This window comes from Cetorhinus maximus, chromosome 3 (genome assembly GCF_964194155.1).
Source record: "Cetorhinus maximus chromosome 3, sCetMax3.hap1.1, whole genome shotgun sequence".
Classification (NCBI taxonomy): domain Eukaryota; kingdom Metazoa; phylum Chordata; class Chondrichthyes; order Lamniformes; family Cetorhinidae; genus Cetorhinus; species Cetorhinus maximus.
In genome coordinates, this window is record NC_135881.1 from 140,464,016 (window position 1) to 140,485,412 (window position 21,397).

Here is a 21,397-nt window from a genome sequence, read left to right on the forward strand (position 1 = left end):
AAAGATCAAATGGCCTACTCCAGCTCTATTTCTTTTGGTCTTATGAAAAGCGCCATGAAAGTGGGAACTCCACTCAAAGGACTTCCACTTCTCACATGTTGCCCACCCCAATCCCCAGTAGCTGACATGCTGAATCTTGCCCCACTGACGATTCTGTCTCTGCACAGATGCAGTTGGAGCAGTCTTTGGCGGGTCCCTGACAGGATTCAAAATCCAGAGGATGTCAGCCGAGAACATCTCAGAGCAGTGATCTGAGCAGCTTTCATCTACCTCTGCTGATACCACAAGGAGCAATAGACAAAATAAGACTAAAGCTTTGTAGTTTCACAAGGGTAGGAACATTGGTATACAGGAAAATATTATGTTGCCAAGTTCCAATTCTTTAGCAGTTAAATTACATGAAATAAAAATAATTATTTTGCACCATTCCCTCCCTTGCCCATTCTTTGCTGCTGGGTGGCAAGTTGCCTTTTAACTTGTTGATGAATAGAACAACATTAATTGATGTGAACCAATGTAGGGATGTGAAAGGGGTATCCTTTGCTTGCTTTAAGTCAGTGGCATTGGAGATGGAGTGGTACAGGGTTGTAGAATGGAAGTGACATGTGCTTCTGACATTGGTCCACTGGAGTGAACTTTCTATTAAGGGCATCCTGGGCTGTAATATTAGCAGCTGGAGGTCCATTTCCCTCATCATCTTCCTCCTCAGCATCTTATTTCTCATCCTTTTCCTCCTCAAAATCATTTGAAGAGGCCTGTGACTTCTTGCACCTGCAGGTCCAAACTTCATTGCTACAAAATGTTGCATAGTGTTGTGCAGCATACCATGACCATTCTGAACACCCTAGCTAGCGTGTGTTGAAGGGATCCATCCAGGGTTTTGCTGGAGACATACAGATCCGGATCAACCAGGAGAATCTGTGATTCTGCTTCCAATCTGCCTCAATACCTGTAGGGCACCTTCAGCATGCCAGTGGCTTATTTGATCACACATCTGCTGGTCATTTCTGGCGCAGTTGATCAGATTTTTAATGGGTGCCTTTTTTTTATTCATTCATGGGATGTGGGTGCCGCTAGCTAGGCCAGCATTTATTGCCCATCCCTAATTGCCCTTGAGCTGCCTTCTTGAACCACTGCAGTCCATGTGGTGCAGGTACACCCACAATGTTGTTAGGGAGGGAGTTCCAGAATTTTGACCCAGTGGAGGAACAGCGATATATTTCCAAGTCAGGATGGTGTATGGCTTGGAGGGGTATTTCCAGTTGGTGGTGTTCCTATGCATCTTCTGCCATTGCCCTTCTAGATGGTAGCGGTCGTGGGTTTGGAAGATGCTGCCTAAGGACCCTTGGTGAGTTCCTGCAGCACATCTTGTAGATGGTACACAGTGCTGCCACTGTGCGTCGGTGGTGGAGGGAGTGAATGTTTGTGGATGTGGTGCCAATCAAGTGGGCTGCTTTGTCCTGGATGGTGATGAGCTTCATGAGTGCTTTTGGAGCTGCACTCATCCAGGCAAGTGGAGACTATTCCATCATACTCCTAACTTGTGCCTTGTAGATGGTGGACAGGCTTTGGGAGTCAGGAAGTGAGTTGCTCGCCACAGGATTCCTAGCCTCTGACTTGTTCTTGTAACCACAGTATTTACGTGGCTAGTCCAGTTCAGTTTCTGGTCAATGGTAACCCCCAGGATGTTGATAGTGGGGGATTCAGCAATGGTAATGCCAATGAATGTCAAGGGGCGATGGTTAGATTCTCTCTTGTTGCCTAGCACTTGTGTGGCACGAATGTCACTTGGCACTTGTCTGCCCAAGCCTGGATATTGCTACAGGTCTTGCTGCATTTGGATGTAAATTGTTTCAGTATCTGAGGAGCTGTGAATGGTGCTGAACATTGTGCAATCATCAGCCATGCTTGAAGTGAATATCCCATATCTTCTAACAGACACCCATCAAGTCTGCTTGCTGGCCCAAATACGTCAGGAATCTTGGTCTGCTGAAGGATAAAAGCATCAAGGTAGCTCTCTAGAAATCTTGTACTCATCTGCAGAAGTTCTTTTTGTTGCTTATTAGCTGCATGTTGATGGAGTGGAAGCATTGAGGTTCACAGACTCTCCTGGTTGATCTGGATCTGCATGTCTCCAGCAAAACCCGGGAAGGACCCAGAGGGAAAAAGGTTGAGGGCATTGGTGACTTTGGCAATCACTGGTATACTGTGTATAGCTACCAGGTCCAGCAGGCAGCAGATCTTCTTCTAGGAGACTACAGGTGACTGCCACCATCTGACACAACAACTTGAGCCTCCTGATGTACTTTTATTCCAACATGTCAAGGAAACTCTGCCTGTGGACCCTTTGTTGTGTGTTGTGCCCCCTGCAAGCTGCACTTCCCTGCTGCTCCCCTCTCTGCTGTACAGCTAAGGTTTCTCAACAGTAGGCGTTGCTGTGTGCAGGTGGAGGTTTTGGTGCTGGTCATAATGGTCCTTGTCCGAGAACCAATTTAAAGCCAAAGTGTGACCTATCTTGGTGTAACTGAAAAGATCTTACAAGTGGAGAAAGTAAATAAACTCTTAAAAAACAAGTACTGTGAAAAGCCCTTTGCCACTCGTGGGTAAGAAAGCAACTTTGAATACTGAATATTTATTATAGCATTTCCATGGGGCGAATTTTCTCCCGTTTGGGGGGGGGGGGGCGCTAAGGTGATCGGTTGTACGCCGCCATTTTACGTGGGCGGGCCAATTAAGAAAACGCTGAGCAGTCCCTGGGCGGGCGGGCGGGGGGAGTGGAGAGTTGGGGCCTGCGCTCTTTCGCACATGTGCGTGAAAGAGCGCGGAAATCTCCCTGAGGCATGGAGCTGATGTTGGTACTGAAAAATTGAAATAAAGAAAAAAAATTATTCAGACATGTTCCCTCATGTGACAGTGTCACAGGAGCTAGAACATGTCAATGAACTTTAATTAAAAATTTTATTACATTTAAAGACCCTTCATGAAACCTCATCCCACCTGTGGATGAGGTTTTATGAAAAATACGAAGGCTGCCTGGGCTCTTCGCCTGCCCGCCAACCTTAAGGTTGGATAGGCAACCCTGTTAATTACTTTAATTGCTATTTAAATGGCCTTAATAGGCCTTTGACAGTTCAGTGGGTGCACATCCGCCGAACTCAAGATCTGAATGACGCTCGGTGACATTGGGACGCATGCCCGACATCACAGCGCGTCATTTTACGCGTTGGCGAGCGGGGTGCGTCCATACACGTTGACCAGAAGATTCAGCATGAGTTTTATCAGTTTTCTTTAATACCATTGCGTTCTTGTCTTGTTTTCATTGGCTAGTTTCAAGAAACCCTAGAAACCCGTGGATGCACCACTAAATTTGAAACTTAGTTAAAATATGGCTGTAATTGAGCGTATAGTATATGTTAGTAGGCAACCTGTCTCTCCTGAGGGGTTGCGCACAAGCAGCCTTTAACAGCCAGATAAAGCCGAAGTCAGCGACTTGGAACTAGTTTCTCGACGCACTTTTATTTTCCAAAGTTTTCATCCCCCACCTACACCCAAAACCACACATTCTTCGAGGTTAAAATGCTCCAGATTAACTCTGTATCTCTCTTTACAGATGCTGCCTGATGTGCTGAGTGTTTCCAGCACTTTCTGTTTATATTTCTGATATTTCCAGCATTCACTGTATTTTACCTTTGTAATAGTCAGCTTATCTCTGCGCCACTTCCTTCATGCAGTTTGTAAAGTGAGCAAGTTGTGTTTCACTTTACCATAGGAGATGGTGCTTGGTACGGGAGAAGCCAGATTTCAATTTTTCTGCAATTCTGTATACAACAGTGTGAAGAGCGTAAAAGATATGTTTCTTATTCACACACCATATGGGCCCCATATGATACATGTAACATGGCTATGAATAGCATGTGTACCAATGATTTTTTATGCTGTTTATTGTATACAATTTGTATTGTTCAATTCAGAATTAACTGTATGAATAATGGCTTTTCCAGCATGTGGTCTGTCAAAATTGATTCATTTTTAAAAAACTCAATGAAGTGCATGTGGCATCATCAATATGAAGTTTTGTTTCTCTGTGTCCACTTAATAGGTTATTTACCTTTTCAAATCAAAAACTGTCTTAGAGTTTTGTAATCTTAAATGTATATTTATGGAGAACTCTACTCACATAGTCTTTATTAATTAACCTCTGCATTATATTGTCCCAGATTTTGTGGTCAGTGGCAAACCAATAGTGCTTGCCATTGATCTCAAAGACAGCTGCCCAAAAAGATCTAGCAATCTCTCTGACGTGGATTTCATTTTTCTTGATACTAAGTTGAATATGGTGACAACTCAAAAGGATTTTCAGCTAGCCAACAACAGTGCTGCCATCAACAGTTTAAGCAGTCACATTGAAAAATTCTCATGGACAGCAAACCAGGAATTAAAATGCACTGATTATCCTTTTCATATATCTTACAGAGAACAAAATAAAGATTGGGACACAAGCATTAGAAGCTGAAATATCATAAATATCATATTTTTATTATATTTAAAAGCTACGGAACTTTTATCATTTGAAATTGCACAAGCATAAAATTAGTTTTCCAGAGCCAAAGAGATTCTTCAGCAGAGTTATGATATAATGCATTATTTAAAACCAAGTTACACCTCAACTACAAGGCATAACTTGTCAGGGTTTTTTAACAGCAATATTATCATAAAAGGACAAGTTTTCATCATTTTAGCATTTTCAAAAGACCGAAAGACCTGCAGAGATTTCAACAATGCACTCCATGGAGTAGCTGGGAATCATTGACTGCTGCTTTTGGAGTTCTACGTTTCACTGTGCATGTATGAACAGAGGAAGTTGCTGTCAGTTTCACAGTTGTAATGACAGTGAATGTTGACAATTTTGCTGTTATTACAGCTGCAGAATCTGGGCCATTTTAAATGTATTTTTCTGACATAATTCTGTTCAATTCCTTCCATTTTTGTTTAGATATGCCTTGCACTGCGTTATTTGCACAAAGAAAAAAGAATTGTCCACAGGGATCTTACACCCAACAATATTATGCTGGGTGAGCAAGACAAGGTAACAATAAGTAAGTATGTAACTTAAGAGCATTTGTGCAAGTCAGTATAGTCAGGGAAAGCTGTGAATTTCTTTTAACTTTTTATAAAGATTCACTGAAATATAGCTTGAGTCCCTCAGCCTTGACTCTCCTACACATCTGCCTAAGGTTCTTGGAATTGTGTGAATGGGATATGCCATATGGAGACAGAGTATTTTTGCTCCCTTTAAACAAACAGAAACTTTGTGTATGGAATTTTCAGTCCCTTTGGAAAATTTTAAACATAGGGATAGCTGCATGCCAAACATCCAGTTGACCTAAGACAAATGTACATGTAATGATTTATGTAAATATCTAAAGCTTGAAATGCTTAACTTCCCATAATGGAAAGTGAAGTATATCTTAGATCACCACATCAGAGGTTTCACCAGCTTGTTTGTCTCTTTAGGTGCCACTGAACTAATCAAAAATGGCATGTCTTTCTTTGAAAAATTCATTGACCTTCAAGAGCAGATTTTCTTTTGTAGAAACCCTAGAATTTTCAGTCAACCTTTTAGGAAGCAGATAGGATGAGGACAAGCACAGAGAAGGAAAAATCTGGCAATTTCAGTTTATCTCCAGGTTTTACACATGGTTTAATAACAAACTCTCCTAACATTGCCATAAATAGAAGAAGACAACACCCCCTAGATTCTTTTATTTACTTTGCATTGTTATATTGTCTGTGGATAACTCTGAAGAAGTCCTTATTGAAGAAGATCCAAAATAATGGATACCTTGCATCTTTGTCTTGATTTTAAAATAATTTTAAGAAAGTAATTTCAAACTTGCAACCTTTTCTTGCACATGATAATCCAGGAGAGACTTGATCTTCCTTGGTAAATTTTCCTTTAACGTTATTATATTTTGGGTGACATCCTTTTCTTTGTCTTCCTGATTTCCTAATTTTTCATTTGTGCCTTGTAGAATTTGAATTCTCCACCTTAATGAACAGTTTTGCCTGGATTAATTTTGTCAATTCCATTCAGAATCTTGGGTAAGAATTTTCCCCCCATTGGGGGGGAAGTGCAGGAGTGGGCGTGGGCAGGCGCGCCGCCATTTTGCACTATGTGCTCCCTGTGCAGGTGTGGGGGGAGTCCCTCAGCCGAGAGTGCGGTCTTTCGCGCATGTGTGCGGAAGAGTGCACTCATCTCCCTGAGGCTACCCTTCCCCGATGGTCACCTCAGGGAGATAGGTGCCAAATTTAAAAATGGTGAAGGTGCAAAAATAATATTTCCCTGACATGTCCCCCCGTGTGACACTGTCACATGAGTTAGGACATGTCCATCACTTTAAAGCATACATTTATTAAAATTTTAAAAACCTTTATGAAACCTCATCCTGCCCACGGATGAGGTTTCATGCTTTTTCTGAAGCCCGTCAGGGCTCCCGGCCTGCCTGCCAACCTTAAGGTTGGACTGGCAGGTCCATTAATTATCTCAATTACTTTTTAAATGGCCTCAATAGGCGGTTGACAGGTCGGCGGGCGCACAGCTGATTCGGCTGCACCCCTGCCAACCTGAACATTGATATGACGCGGGGTGACGTCGGGAGTTCCACCCGACATCATCCTGCATCATTTTACACGTCGGCGAGCGGGCCCCATGGGGAAATTCTTCCCCATGATCCTGTGTTCTAGATTCTCAGTCAGTTTAGGAACTAAATACTTCATTTTTTGTCCCAGTGCAATCATAAGCAGACTGCACAAATAAAAGGTACTGTCAAATTCTCAGGAAATTAGTTTTAGTCACTTACAAATAAAAATTGCTTTGTAAACCTACTAGAATTATTTGAGGGGGTAATTAAACTATTGGATGGGGTAATCTTTAAAATTCTTTTAAAAAAATCTTTGCTAATCTTTTCTAACATCTTTTCTAATATCATCTGTACCTGTAGCAGGTTTGGCACCAAATAAATAAGAAAAGAAGTCCTGCATTCTTTCAAGTAACATTAAGTTATTTGATTTTTGCACACTTTGAACACCATGGCTTGGATTTTTCGCTACCAAGGCAGGTAATTTAAATTGGGAAATTTTCCGACCTGCCTCAGTTTAAAGGGCTCCATTACACTTAATTCTTGCCGTGGGGGAGGGCAGGAGCAGGATAGAATAGGGCCTACCAACTGGAAGCAGTTAGAAGGCCTGCCACAGTTCTCTGGGACTTCGTCTCAGTTGTTTTAGAAGCTATTAGGCCCTGTAGCCCTAACTCTTCACACCCTTAACCACCCTTCCCCAATGGTCACCATGCCAACTCGTGACCCTCACCCATCCCCATGCCCCCTCTATGCCAACTCATGCCCTATCCATGACCTTCATCCTCTTCATACCCTGATGCCCTCTCCATGTCAACTCACGCATCCTCCATGCCACCTCATTCCCCCATGCCACCTTCATAGCCACTTATCAAGTATCCACCATGGGCAAGACCTCAGTAGCCACGTGGAGCTGAAAAAAATTAAACTAGTAACAATTTAATACAACTGTCACTCATACACATTTGAAAACTCCCATTCGTGAAATCAATTCAAAGATTTTAAATACTCTCAATTGTTCAATCTGTTATAAAAATAAACACACTTGCTAATCCTTTAATAGACTGTAAACTGTCAATCAAAATGTGGACTCAGCCAAGCATTCATAACAACAGCAACTGTAATAACAGCCCTTGTGATATGTCAGCAAAGAACTGGGAATAGGCAAGTGAAAATGGTAAAGACTGGGAAGAAGAACAAGAAAAGGCCTGAGATTTGGTGAAGGGGAGGAGAGATTAAATGACCAAAGAGTTCATGGTACAAGGTCAAAGGGAATAGTAATGGGTCAAGTAAAGCAACAAAAGATATGTCTAGAGGAGGAGGTCTAGATGGCAGGATGGTGAAAGCTGTTGTCCAAAAGTAAAGGAAGTAAGAAAAAAAAAGAGAAAAAATAAAAGTGAAAGCTACGGTCCAAAATTGTTTAACTCACTTTTGAGTTCAGAAGACTTTAAAATGCTTAGTCAGAAGATGAGGTTCTGTTCCTCAAATTGTGTTGAGCTTCATTGGAATAATGTAGCAGGCCAAGGACAGAAAGTTCTGGGAGCAAGATGGAGAATTAAAATGACAGGCGACTGGTAGCTCATGGTCTTGCTTCCTGACTGAATGGAGGTATTCCTCAGTTACCCAGCCTGCATTTGGCTCCCTCAATGTAGAGGAGATCACATCATGAGAAGTGAATATAGTATACTAAATTCAAAGAGATACAAGTAAATCACTGTTTCACCTCAAAGGTGTGTTTTGGGCTTTGGACAGTGAGAAGTGAGGAGGTAAAGGGGCAAGTGTTGCACTGTATCTCCTGTGCTTGTATGGAAAGGTGCCTTAGGAATAGGAAGGGGTCTTGGGGTGACTGAGGATTGGATCAGGGTATCATGGAGGTAATGGTCCAATCGGAATGTTGAAAAAGGGTGGGAAGGGGAAGCTGTGTTTGGTGGTTGCATCAAGCTGAATGTAGCTGAAATGATGAGGATGATTCTTTGAATACGGAGGCTGATGGGGTGAGAAGTGAGGATAAGGGGAACCCCATGGTGGTTCTGGGACAGAGGGGAAGAAGTGAGAACAGGTGCACTAACTAGAACAAATGCAATCAAGGCCCCCATCAACTGCAGTGGGTGGGAACCCTGGGTTGAGGAAATAGAAAGACATATCAGAAGTACCAATACAGAATTTATTTTGCCCAAAGAAACACAACTGAGATAGTGAAAGTTGGAGAATGGAATATAGTCCTTACAGGAAATGGGGTGTGAGGAAGTGTAGTAAAGGTAGCTGTGAGAGTCAGCGAGCTTATAGAGGGTATTGTTTGATAGCCGATCATCAGAACTGAAGACAGAGAAGTGAAGGAAAGGAAAAATTGGAGATGAACTATGTGAAGACAATGAGAGTTGTAAGCAAAGTTGATGTAATTTTCCACTTCAGGGAGAGCAGGAACTTATTTTAAAATTTATTGTTTCATGGGATATGGGTACCACTGGAGGTGAAGAAGGATTGAATGCCCATGGTAGAAAGGAGGCAGTTAAGACCAGGAAATTGGAAACTGTTAACGTGATGGGTATCATCAGCATCACAGATGTAGGTGGGAAGAGGCTAGGCAAAGGGAGAAAAATTAGAGCCAGTATAGAAAGAAATCAGTTCAATGGGGCGGGAACATGCTGAAGCAATGGGTCTACCAGGGTAGTACCGTTCATTGATTTTAGGAAGGAGCTAGAAGCGGACTGTTCAGGGTTAGGGGATTATAAGGTTGGAGGCAGGATCTCCAGAAGAGATAAGGTCAGTGACAGCCCTGGAATCAATGGCTTGGTGTTTAGTGGTGGTGTAGTGGTCCAGGGGAGGTAGGAGGAAGTATCAAACAATGATCATCCCAATGAGAGAGAGCCTAACCATATCCTTTTGAAGTTCATTGTGATTGCCTTTGCCAACTTCCCCATCATCAACAACCTGGGGTCACCATTGATCAGAAACTGAACAAGACCATATCTCTCAGTTAATCCATTGTTTTCATCAAACTGTTTTACAGATTTTTTTTTTCTTTTCATGTGTATGTTGTTATGATCCTTGGCCAGATCCATTTAGGGACCAATAAGATTTTGTTTAAAGGAGACAAAGTTTGAAATTCATGACACTTGCCAATAGAATAAAACCACAAGATTCTACGGCTTTTGAACGAACAAAAATAAACTTTACAAGGTCAGAAAGATAAATTTACAATATATATCTTATACTCTAACATTCAGGGTAAGTACACATGAATTAACAGGCAAATTATGCGTGGGCATACCACACTGCACAATAAATGACAGATGTGACCAAAGCAGATTCCATGGATTTCTCAACAACCCCCCTGACGTTAGTCACACTGTGAGCCAACCAATCTCACTGAAATTCTGTCTCTTTCATAAGGGTTTCCAATCTTCACCTTTAAAGATCTTATCTTGGAATTTTCTCCAAATGTTGCTCCAACTCAGATGGCTTAAATGACAGCCCACCTCGCAGAGTTTCAATCTTGCCTTCGAGTTTCTGTTCCCCGGATCGCCAAGTACACTCAAGCATCAACTTACAAGCACAATTTCAGCTCTTCGGCTATGCCAAGCAGAACATTACTGCTCCAAAGGGGTATCTTTGCCCCAACGGCCTGCAGCACGGAGTCACCAACCTTCGGGTGTCCTCTTGGATCTTCAGGGCTTCTCCTTTTGCCCTCTTCGATTACCAGAACCTTTCCTGAGCCCACTTCACTTAATGTCTGCTCCCTGTAGCCCTTTTCTATAATTGGAGCCTGTTTCTCTGCTCTTCCCTTTTCCTTAACTGGGACCTGTTTCTGTCCCCTGTTTTTGTCCCTTACAGGGGGAGGACCCTTTCCTTTTGGGACCTCTCCCTGTCCCCCTCCCTTGTCCCTCTCTCTGGGACACTTACTGGCTATGGTCAGTCACCTGACCTAGGTTTTCGCACCCTTCTTCCTTTCTCTCCACGCACAGGGACGCAGGGCCTGTCCTGGGCCTAAAGAACATAAAGATGCCAAACTGCGCATGTGCAACCCGCTTCCAGTCTGCGCATGTGTAGAAAATCCGAGGTCCACTAGGACTTGGAGTTCCTGGCCTTCGCACTCATCAACAAGGTAAGTATGAGTTTCATAACAATGTGGTTATTTATTCCCTATTCTTATTTCCCTTGCTCTGTTCCTCCTTATATGGGGTAACATCTGGCTCTGATGGAGGGGGTCAAAGGTGTGAAATCTTAACTTTATTCTTTACTCCACGGATGCTACCTGATCTGCTAATTGTTTCCAGAATTGTCTATTTTCAGCCTCTTCTACAGTATTTTGCTTTTTGATTTTAATGTTCCCTATCACCAGGTGGCATTGCAGCTTCATACAAAATTTGTCAATTTTCTCTTTCTTTGAACATTTTCTGTTTACTGTAACGTAACTTCACAAAAGAGAGCCAAAAGTGACCAAAAAAGCAGATAGTTATCAAAGCAGGCTTTTGAAGTGGCCAGCTGCCACATTATGCTGTTTTTAAACATATTTTAGATACTATTTTTGCAAACCAAAATTTAAGAATTGGTGACCTGTAATTTTAAACTCTATTTTCCCTTTGAGAAAAGGAAAATCTACAGAGATATTGGAGTAAGGCTCCAGACCAGGGTTGTGAAAAGGCAGGATTCCAACTTGAGGATCAGCTAGCAGGAAAAACACTGGAATCTAGGTTTTTGTATCTGCCTGCAATTGTTTTCTTTAGTATGTCTTAAACACATTTTATAATTGCAAGTGTTGGACTGACAGATATTCACCCCTTCCCTTGCAAAGTTACTCAGGTCTTGAACTACATTCAGGCATTTCAGAATATAGGTTGTTTACAGGCCTCGGCGCGTCGGGAGGCAAGGGCAACTGATGCCTGGCCCCGGAGGTGACTGCTGATGGGGGGGTGACTGTCCGGGGGCAAGTGCTGGCCAGCCTCGGAGGTGACTGCTGAGTGGGGGGGTGTCCGGGGGCAAGTGCTGCCCAGCCTCGAAGGTGACCATTGTCAGTGGGGTCAATTGCTGCCCTGGCGCTGCAACCCGCACACGGGCAATCGAGGTGGAGGGCATGGTAAGTGAGGGAAGTGGCCATGCATTAGGGACACTTGAATAAACTGACCATGCCTCTGCAAATAAGACAGATCAGGCGTAGCCACAGTGATATGATTGTGGTCGGGCTCTTAAGCTGCCCGCCCATGCAAGCAACGAGGAGGCGCCAAAGGGCCACCAAGTGCTCCATACCTTACCACCGCCTCCCCGCCAACCCCCGACACAAACATCGTGTCCACCACCACTTTATTGGACCGCGGGGCTGTTGGGCTGCACATGCTGTACAATCTCTTCGCCAACACTGGCCATGTAGCAGTCACTGCTGGAGGCGCTCACAGCCCCTTGCAACCTCAGCGTCCAGGTTTGGACCAGTGTCCCCCATGTTGCAGGCTGAGAGGGCAGCCATGCAGCGCACTCATCTCTGGCCATCCAAGGGAAGTGTTACTCAGGGCCAAGAAAAGTACTAAGTACAGCCATGATAACCACGTCTCTCTCTCTCTTTCATGCTGCATCAGGACCACGTCAGGATCATGGATCCTGGTGACCTAGCTGAATGCCTGATGGCCTACAGAGACCATGGAAGATGGAGGAGAGAGTGACTGAGGCTCCTGGCCGCGCAAAAGCAGGAGCAGCAACCTCATGAAGAAGGGGCAGCAGGGGCTTCCACACATGCTGCCCAGGAGTGACAGCGAGCCATGGCTGGTCAGCACCTAGTGACACCCAGGGTCTATAGACACCGCCTGCCATTTCTGCAGATGACTGAGAACCAGTGTCGCTGATGACTGCGCATGTCTAGGGACCTGGTGGCTCACATCTGCCACTTACTGCAGGACTTGGCACCAAGGGGACATGGAGGGCATCCACTGCCAGTGGCTGTGAAAGTGACTGTGGCACTCAATTTCCACACCAATGGCTCCTTTCAGGCCTCCATAGGTGACCTCTATGGGATTTCACAATCTGTCTCCCACAAATGCATCCCTGAGATCACGGATGCCATCTTCTCCATGGCACACAACTTTGTGCATTTCGCCCGAGACCGGGACAGCCAGGATGCAAGAGCCATTGGATTTGCCCTGATCTTGGGATTCCCACAGGTGGAGGGTGCGATTGACTGCACTCAAGTGGTGCTCAGGTCTCCATCACTACACTTGGTGGACTTCATGAACCGCAAGGGCTTCCACTCACTGAATGTGCAGCTGGAATGTGACCACCAGAAAGGCATCCTGCAGGTGTGCGCATGGTTTCCACAGAGTGTGCACGACGCCTACAGCCTTCCAGGGCCCACAAAGGCTGCAGGGTTGGTTCCTTGGGGGCAAGGCTATCCACAGAGACCATGGCTGATGACACCCATGAGGCGGCCTCAGACTGCAGCAGAACATTGCTATAACGAGGCTCATGCTGCAGCTCGCAACTTGGTGGAGCAGACCAGAGGTGCTGAAGATGCGGTTCCGATGCCTGGACCGGTCTGGTGAAGCCCTACAATACAGTCCGCAGAAGGTGACACGTATCGTCGTCGTCTGCTGCTCCCTTTACAACCTGGCATTGCAACGGGGAGAGGAGCTGGTTGAGGAGGAGATGGAGAAGCTGCAAGTCTCCTCCGAAGAGGAGGACACCGACGGGGATGAGGGTGAGGGGGTCCTCGGTGGTGACGATGACAGGGATGAGGCTCTCGCACTGGCTAGATGAGGCAGGAGCGCTCGAGAGGCCCTCATGTCTGCCAGATTTGTGGAGGATGATGATGATGATATGCAGCGAGATATCCCCATAGACCCTCACATCGCAGTTGTGAATGTTTCACTCCAGTCTGGCTTATGGCAATGCTAATACCCTCTGTGAGAATGCTCCTGTCATGGAGATGCAATGGAGACCCTAATCATCGCTCAATTGCAGGAGCATGATGACAACATGCGTGAGGACACTCCATGGATCTTCACATGGCCTCTGAGAATGTCTGACTCCCGTCTGGCCGAGGGCAGCTTGCTTCCACTCCATGATCAGGGCCATCTCAGAGACACAGTCATGAAACTTTAGACGCACCTGATGTTGTGTCTGCCTTCAGCACTTTAGCCTTTCAGGAGCTGGTGCACAGCATAACTGGTCGCAGCTGCTGGTGCGATGGGGGCCAGCCCTACCTTAAAGGTTCTGAGAGCAGCACCACCGAGATGCAGGCATCAGTAATGTTTCCAGGGGCTGTGAGGCTGGACTGGGAAGAGGCCCTGGACTGAGACACCTGCCTTTTATCTTGTGCAGAAAGGTTTCACATCTGAGTAATCAGAACACTGCTCATCAAAACAAGGAGCCTCAGGCAGGGTGACATTCTTAGGAGTTTATTGACAATAGTAAACAGTATGTTTAGGTGATCAACACCCGTGCCCAGGCTGTGCAACTACTTTCACCTAACTTTCCTAATCCTGCCGTTACGTCTTGGTACTCCTCGGACATCCACAGCAGAGGTGGAGGCAGCCTGCTGACTGTGATGGCTTGCTTGTGATGACTTTGGCAGGTGTCCTCTGGAGGGCCGAGACTTGGAGGGCCCCGGTCTGCTTTCTGGGTCCTGCTGTGTGGCAGTGACACCTTCCTCAGCCTTTGAAGCTGTGGAGGATGGGCTGGTTGCTCCCAGAGTCACCTGGGTGGATGGCCCCGGAATGTGCACCTGCTGATCCTCCTCCCTGTGGATGCCTGAGGGCCTTGGCATCTGCGTGCATGAAAGGGGTAGCTGGAGTGAGATTGAGCTGACCAGCACTCCTCTTGCGTACACACTGTTGGAGGCCAACTATGGCATTAGCATTGAAGTTAAGCAGCAGTGCAGGAGTGATGTCCTTGACTAAGGTCTCCATGGCAGCCGCCATCCTGCCACTATTGACCTTGGCGCGTTGCAATGCTGGCGCTATGACCTCAGCCTGAAGGTGGACGGACTCCTCCATCGTGCCTTGCAATCTGAGGAGCGCAGCAGACACCCCTTCCTGTTGTTCCATAGCTTGCCTTTGCGGCTCCAGCAACTGTGACATGACCGAGTCCAGAGGCTCGTCCTCTGACTCAGACTCAGCAACGTTCTGGCCTCCAGCAATCCTTCAAGTGCTGGCAATCTTGTAAGTCCCTGCCTCCGCCTGCTGTGGATCAGAAAGTGCAATGTGCTCACCAGATTGTGACCCCAAGGCTACTCTAAAGCCAGGTTCCACCAATGTCTGTGTCTCTACATGGCGGAGCGCTGTGTGGGTGAGCGCTGTGATGGGTCTTCAGGGAGGGTGCCTTCAGATTCCCCTTCAGATGTTTCTTCGGAGCTTGATTGTAGGCCCTGGGTCATGGACTTTGTCGGCTGTTTGGCAAATGTGCCTGCGAAAGCAAGGGGAGACATTTAGTGCATGGCCGTGGCCTGTGAAAGAGGACACATCATTCATAGCATGGTTGTCTGATGGATGTTGCACTGCTGGATCCTCACTTGGTAGAGCAGTGCCGACCTCACCGTCAGCACAGACCTAGTCCTGGTTATCGCCGGCCAGCTGGATGGCTCTGTTTTCGAATTCTGTCAGAATTTTGATCTCCAGCATCCCTCCAACTGTCTGCGATTTTTCCCTTCTGTTGTGTGCCAGTTTGTCCTACATGGATAGAGATAGGGAAAGTGTATCAGGACACCTGCCGGGCCAGATGACAAGTATGCCTGGCCTGTGTGGGCGGTGAGTGGTCCCATGGACTGGATGAGGACAATGATGGTGTGTGTTAAAGAGTGAATGGTGATGTCCCTTGCACTGTGAGTGAAGGCTTTGTGGATGTGTGAAAGGTTTGTCAGTGCATGAATTGGGAGTGATGAAAAGAGGGACTCACCCTGGCGGAATGGAGGAAATAATTCATCCTTTTGCGGCAATGGGTGGCTGTCCTCCTCTGCAGGCCGTTTGGGTTGACCACCGATGCCACCGCTTCCCAAGTCAGGTTGATAACTCTGCTGCCCATCCTGCCACCAGAGCACATCCTGGTGGGCCTCCATGGTATCCAGCAGTTGCCCGAGGGACCTGCCATTGAAGCGGGGGGGACTGCAGTCTTTTTTCCTTTACTGGCCATGTCTCCAGGGCTTCAGTGGTGAGCTGGTGGCGATAAGCACTTTGCTGGCGGCTGCCTTTGAAAGATGGCAGCCAGCATGATGCAACAGCGGGGTGATGGCAGGCAGGTGAATGAGAGCCCACCCGCTATGGAAACGGCATGTTTACCAGGAGTGAATAAATAATGAGGCAGGCTCGGATCAATATGGCGTGAAAATCTGCCATTTTTGTTGGCGGGTAGGACTCCCTTTTACCCGCCCACGACTGCATTTCGTGCAAATCTTGGGAAAATCCTGCCCATTGTCTCAAAGAATGATTACAATTTTTAAACACATTTGAGAAAATAACAAGTAAAGTACTTGATAGAAAAATTGTAAAACATTATTTTCTATAGAAAATGGCATTAAAAACTCCTTTTCCCTGTTTTATGTCGCATCAATTCAACTTTATGGAAAGAGTTTCTAGAAGAAAGTAAAATAGGTTAAAAGCTTATTATGTCACAAAATAAATGATGCTTGCACATTCCCAATTGATATAGTAGGAAAATTGATTTTTTTTTAATGCAGCATGCATGCGATGGGGGAGGTGTAGTGATGATGTCACTGGACTAGTAATCCGGAGGCCCAGGCTATTGCTCTGGGGACATGGGTTCAAATCCCACCACGGCAGCTGGTGGAATTTAAATTCAATTAATAAATCTGGAATTAAAAGCTAGTCTCAGTGATAGTGACCATGAAACCATTGATGTAAAAACCCATCTGATTCGCTAATGTCCTTTAGGTAAGGACATCTGTCTTTCCTACCTGGTCTGGCCATGTGACTCCAGATACAACAATGTGCCTGAAATGGCAAGCCAGTTAGTTCTGTCAAACCGCTATACAGTCTCTGAAAAAAAGCACTGTGGGTGTACCTACATTACATGGACTGTAGCAGTTCAACAAGGCGGCTCACCACACTCTCTCAAGGGCATTAAGGATGGCCTAGCCAACAAAGCCCACATCTCGTGAAAGAATGAAAAAAACACCATCAAATCATAGAATATTACAGCATTTGGCCCATCGTATCTGTGTTGGCTGAAAAACCATTATCCAGCCTGCATACAACCTGTATTTACTGATATCTAGAGGGTGATCAATGCTCATTACACTCCTCCCATCCACAAGCATCACAGTGGAGAGAGGGGAAGATAGACAGGCTTTTGGTCTCTAACGGAATCAAGGGATCTGGGGAGCTGGTGGGAAGATAGAGGTGAAGCCCAAGATCAGCCATGATCATATTGAATGGCGGAGAGGGTCAATAGGCCACATCGTCTCCTGCTCCTATTTCTTATGTTCTTGTGGAGGATTGCATTACAGTTTGAAAAGCTGTGTTGCAGAATAGTTTGCACCTGATATTGCCGACTTGGTGAGTTTATCATAATGGCTATATAGGGGAGGATCTTCCGGTCGGCGAGCGGGCCCCGCCCCCGCTTGCCGACACATAAAATGACACGGGATGATGTCGGGTGGAACTCCCTGCGTCATTTCCATTTTCAGGCCGGTGGGGGTGCAGCCGAATCAGCTGCACGCCCACCAACCTGTCAATGACTTATTGAGGCCATTTAAAAAGTAATTAACATCATTAATGGACCTGCCCGTTCAACCTTAGGGTTAGCGGGCAGGCCGGGAGCCCTGGCGGGCTTCAGAAAAAGCATGAAACATCATCCACAGACGGGATGAGGTTTCATGAGAGTTTTTAAATATTTAATAAAGGTTTCAATTAAAGTTATGGATATGCCCCAACTCATGAGACAGTGCCACATGAGGGGACATGTCAGGGAAATCTATCTATCATTTGTTTAACAATTTTTAATTTGGAGCCGATCTCCCTGAGGCAGCACTTAGCCTTAGGGAGATCAGTGTGCTCTTTCACACGCATGCGTGATAGAGCGCAGTCCTGGTTGAGGGAATCACCCCCCCACCGTGCCCGCACAGGGAGCGCATAGCACTTCCTGGCAGATGTCACACTGGGCAGGCTTTAATTGGCCTGCCCACGTAAAATGGCTGCATGCCCCCGATTGGGGGCACCGATCAGAGGCGCGCCTGCCTGCGTCCGCTCCCACACTTCCCCACAACGGGAGGAAAATTTTTCCCATAGTTGCTATTTATTCAAGTCTAGTCATTTCCTACAGAGGAAGAAATGAAATAATTGGCTAAATAATCCCATGGTATGCTTGTAATACATCAGTGATAGCTTTGCCAAAGATTTAATTCTTTTGCTGATACATTAAGGTGAAGCCCCATATTCCTCCCTCAATCAACACTACCAAAACCAGGTAAACTGATTAAAAGCAAAAAACTGCAGATGCTGGAAATACAAAACAAAAATAAAAATACCTGGAAAAACTCAGCAGGTCTGGCAGCATCTGCGGAGAAGAACACAGTTAACGTTTCGAGTCCATATGACTCTTCAACAGAACTAAGTAATCCGACAGGATTTCCGTATCTCTCTTTTGCCTTGTTCACCTTCATTCCCTTCCATTTCTCTCCTGGTGTTTGACAAGGTTTTTACTAAAACCCGCTTTCACAGCCATATTTCCTTCTTCAGTGACTGTCTCCATCTCCGACTTACCCCACGTGGATTTCAACTGAAGTTCCATCCCTCATGTTTCGAACCCACCCAGGATTACAGGTATCTCCGGGACAGACAACGCTCCTCGGACTGCTGTTCTCGTCGCATTCTGAGATCCATACTCAGTGCCATGCGCCGCCATATGAACACACTTGACCTCTCCCTCCAGCAGCACCGCCGCACCCTGTTTCTAAGCTGCGCGTGCCCCCAGTTTCATTTTATTCTTCGTCTCATCCGACGCCTCAACAAGAAACTTTGTCTCTTTCTTTCAGGTGCAAAGGAACGCAAGCTCCAACAACTCATTGACACCAACACCCATCCAGGACCCTCCACCCCTGCCTGTCCCTCTGACCCCATCCCGTCTTCCAATCCCAGCCCCAGTTGTGTATTCACCAAACCACCTGACCTTCCCCTCTCCGACGCTGAACGTTCAGTGCTCAGCAAAGTACTTCGTTTCATACCCTTACGCCCTCATCTCAATGAATTTTGGGCTCGGCACGATGCTGAACTCTTCTTCCGCCGCCTTCGTCTCCGTGCTCACTTCTTTGGGCAGGAGTCCTCTCCCCATTCAACAGATCCTTTTACCCGCCTCCAATATTCTCCCTCCACCTGGACCCCTCTCTCTGGATTCTTACCTTCTCTTGATCTTTTCATTGAGAACTGTCGGCGTGACATTAGTCGTCTCAATTTCTCTGCTCCTCTCACCCACTCTAACCTGTCTCTCTCTGAACTTGCTGCACTCCGTTCTCTCAGGTCCAACCCTGACATTGTCATCAAACCTGCTGACAAGGGTGGTGCTGTTGTTGTCTGGCGCACTGACCTCTACCTCGTAGAGGCTGAGCGTCAACTCGCAGACGCTTCCTCCTACCTCTCCCTGGACCATGACCCCACCACTGAACATCAAGCCATTGTTTCCAGCACTGTAACTGACCTCATCTCCTCTGGGGATCTTCCTTCCACAGCTACCAACCTCATAGTCTCCCAACCTCAGACGGCCCGTTTCTACCTCCCACCCAAAATCCACAAACAGGACTGTCCCAGCAGACCGATTTTGACAGCCTGTTCCTTCCCCACGGAACTCATTTCTTGCTATCTTGACTCCATTCTCTCTCCCCTTGTCCAGTCCCTTCCCACCTACATCCGTGATTCCTCTGACACCTTACATCATATCAACAATTTCCAGTTCCCTGGCCCCAACCGCCTCCTCTTCACCATCGACGTCCAATCCTTCTACACTTCCATCCCCCACTGGGATGGTCTGATGGCTCTCCACTTCTTCCTCGAACAGAGGCCCGAACAATCCCCATCCACCACTACTCTCCTCCATCTGGCTGAACTTGTTCTCACACTGAACAATTTCTCCTTTAACTCCTCTCACTTCCTCCAAATAAAAGGTGTGGCTGTGGGTACCCGCATGGGCCCCAGCTATGCCTGTCTTTTTATGGGGTATGTGGAACATTCCTTGTTCCAGTCCTACTCTGGCCCCGACCCACAACTCTTTCTCCGGTACATTGATGATTGCTTCGGTGCTGCTTCATGCTCTCGTCTGGACCTGGAAAAATTTATTAATTTTGCTTCCAATTTCCACCCCTCCATCATTTTCACATGGTCCATCACTGACACTTCTCTTCCCTTCCTTGACCCCTCTGTCTCAATTTCTGGTGATAGACTGTCCACCAATATTCATTACAAGCCTACCGACTCCCACAGCTACCTTGACTACTGCTCCTCACACCCCGCTTCCTGTAAGGACTCCATCCCATTCTGTCAGTTCCTTTGCCTCTGTCGCATCTGTTCTGATGTTGCCACTTTCAAAAACAGTTCCTCTGACATGTCTTCCTTCTTCCTTAACCGAGGTTTTCCACCCACGGTGTTTGACAGGACCCTCAACCATGTCCGGCCCATCTCCCCCGCATCCGCCCTCACACCTTCCTCTCCCTCCCAGAACCATGATAGGGTCCCCCTTGTCCTGACTTATCACCCCACCAGCCTCCGCATTCAAAGGATCATCCTCCGCCATTTCCGCCAACTCCTGCGTGATACCACCAAACACATCTTCTTTCACTCCCCACTGGCGGCATTCCACAGGGATCGTTCCCTCCGTGACACCCTGGTCCACTCCTCCATCACCCCCTACACCTCAACCCCCTCCCACGGCACCTTCCCATGCAACCGCAGAAGGTGCAACATCTGCCCCTTTACTTCCCCTCTCCTCACCGTCCAAGGGCCCAAACACTCCTTTCAAGTGAAGCAGCATTTCACTTGCACTTCCCTCAATTTAGTCGACTGCATTCATTGCTCCCAATACGGTTTCCTCTACATTGGGGAGACCAAACACAGACTGGGTGACCGCTTTGCAGAACACCTTCGGTCTGTCCGCAAGCATGACATGACCTACTCGTCACTTGCCATTTCAACACTCCACCCTGCTCTCATGCCCACATGTCTGTCCTTGGCCTGCTGCATTGTTCCAGTGAAGCTCAACGCAAACTGGAGGAACAGCACCTCATCTTCCAACTAGGCACTTTACAGCCTTCCGGACTGAATATTGAGTTCAACAATTTTAGATCATGAACTCTCTCCTTCATCCCCAACCCCTTTACGATCCCCCCTTTTTTTTCCAATAACTTATATAGATTTTTCTTTTTCTACCTATTTCCATTATTTTTAAATGTATTTCCATCCATTGTTTTATCCCAACCTTTTAGCCTATTTCGAACTCCTCCCTTCACCCCACCCCACCCCCACTAGGGCTATCTGTACCTTGCTTGTCCTGCTTTCTACCCTTAATTAGCACATTCCTTAGATAATATCACCACCTTCAACACCTCTTTGTCCTTTTGCGTAGGACATCTTTTGGCTATCTCCACCTATCACTGGCCCTCTATCCAGCTCTACCTGTCCCACCACCCCCCCCCCCCCCTTAAACCAGCTTATATTTCACCTCTTTTCTATTTTTACTTAGTTCTGTTAAAGAGTCATACGGACTCGAAACGTTAACTGTGTTCCTCTCCGCAGATGCTGCCAGACCTGCTGAGTTTTTCCAGGTATTTTTATTTTTGT

General features: G+C 46.4%; 1 protein-coding gene across 1 annotated transcript in view; it reads left to right on the forward strand.

Moving 5' to 3' along the window:
- The window catches only part of nek10 (NIMA-related kinase 10), a 348,724-nt gene that overhangs the window by 115,724 nt on the left and 211,603 nt on the right, over nt 1-21,397 (forward strand). Inside the window, exon 19 of the mRNA XM_078535698.1 lies at nt 4,994-5,096. Coding sequence (XP_078391824.1) covers nt 4,994-5,096 — 103 coding nt within the window. The remainder of the gene's footprint in view (nt 1-4,993; nt 5,097-21,397) is intronic.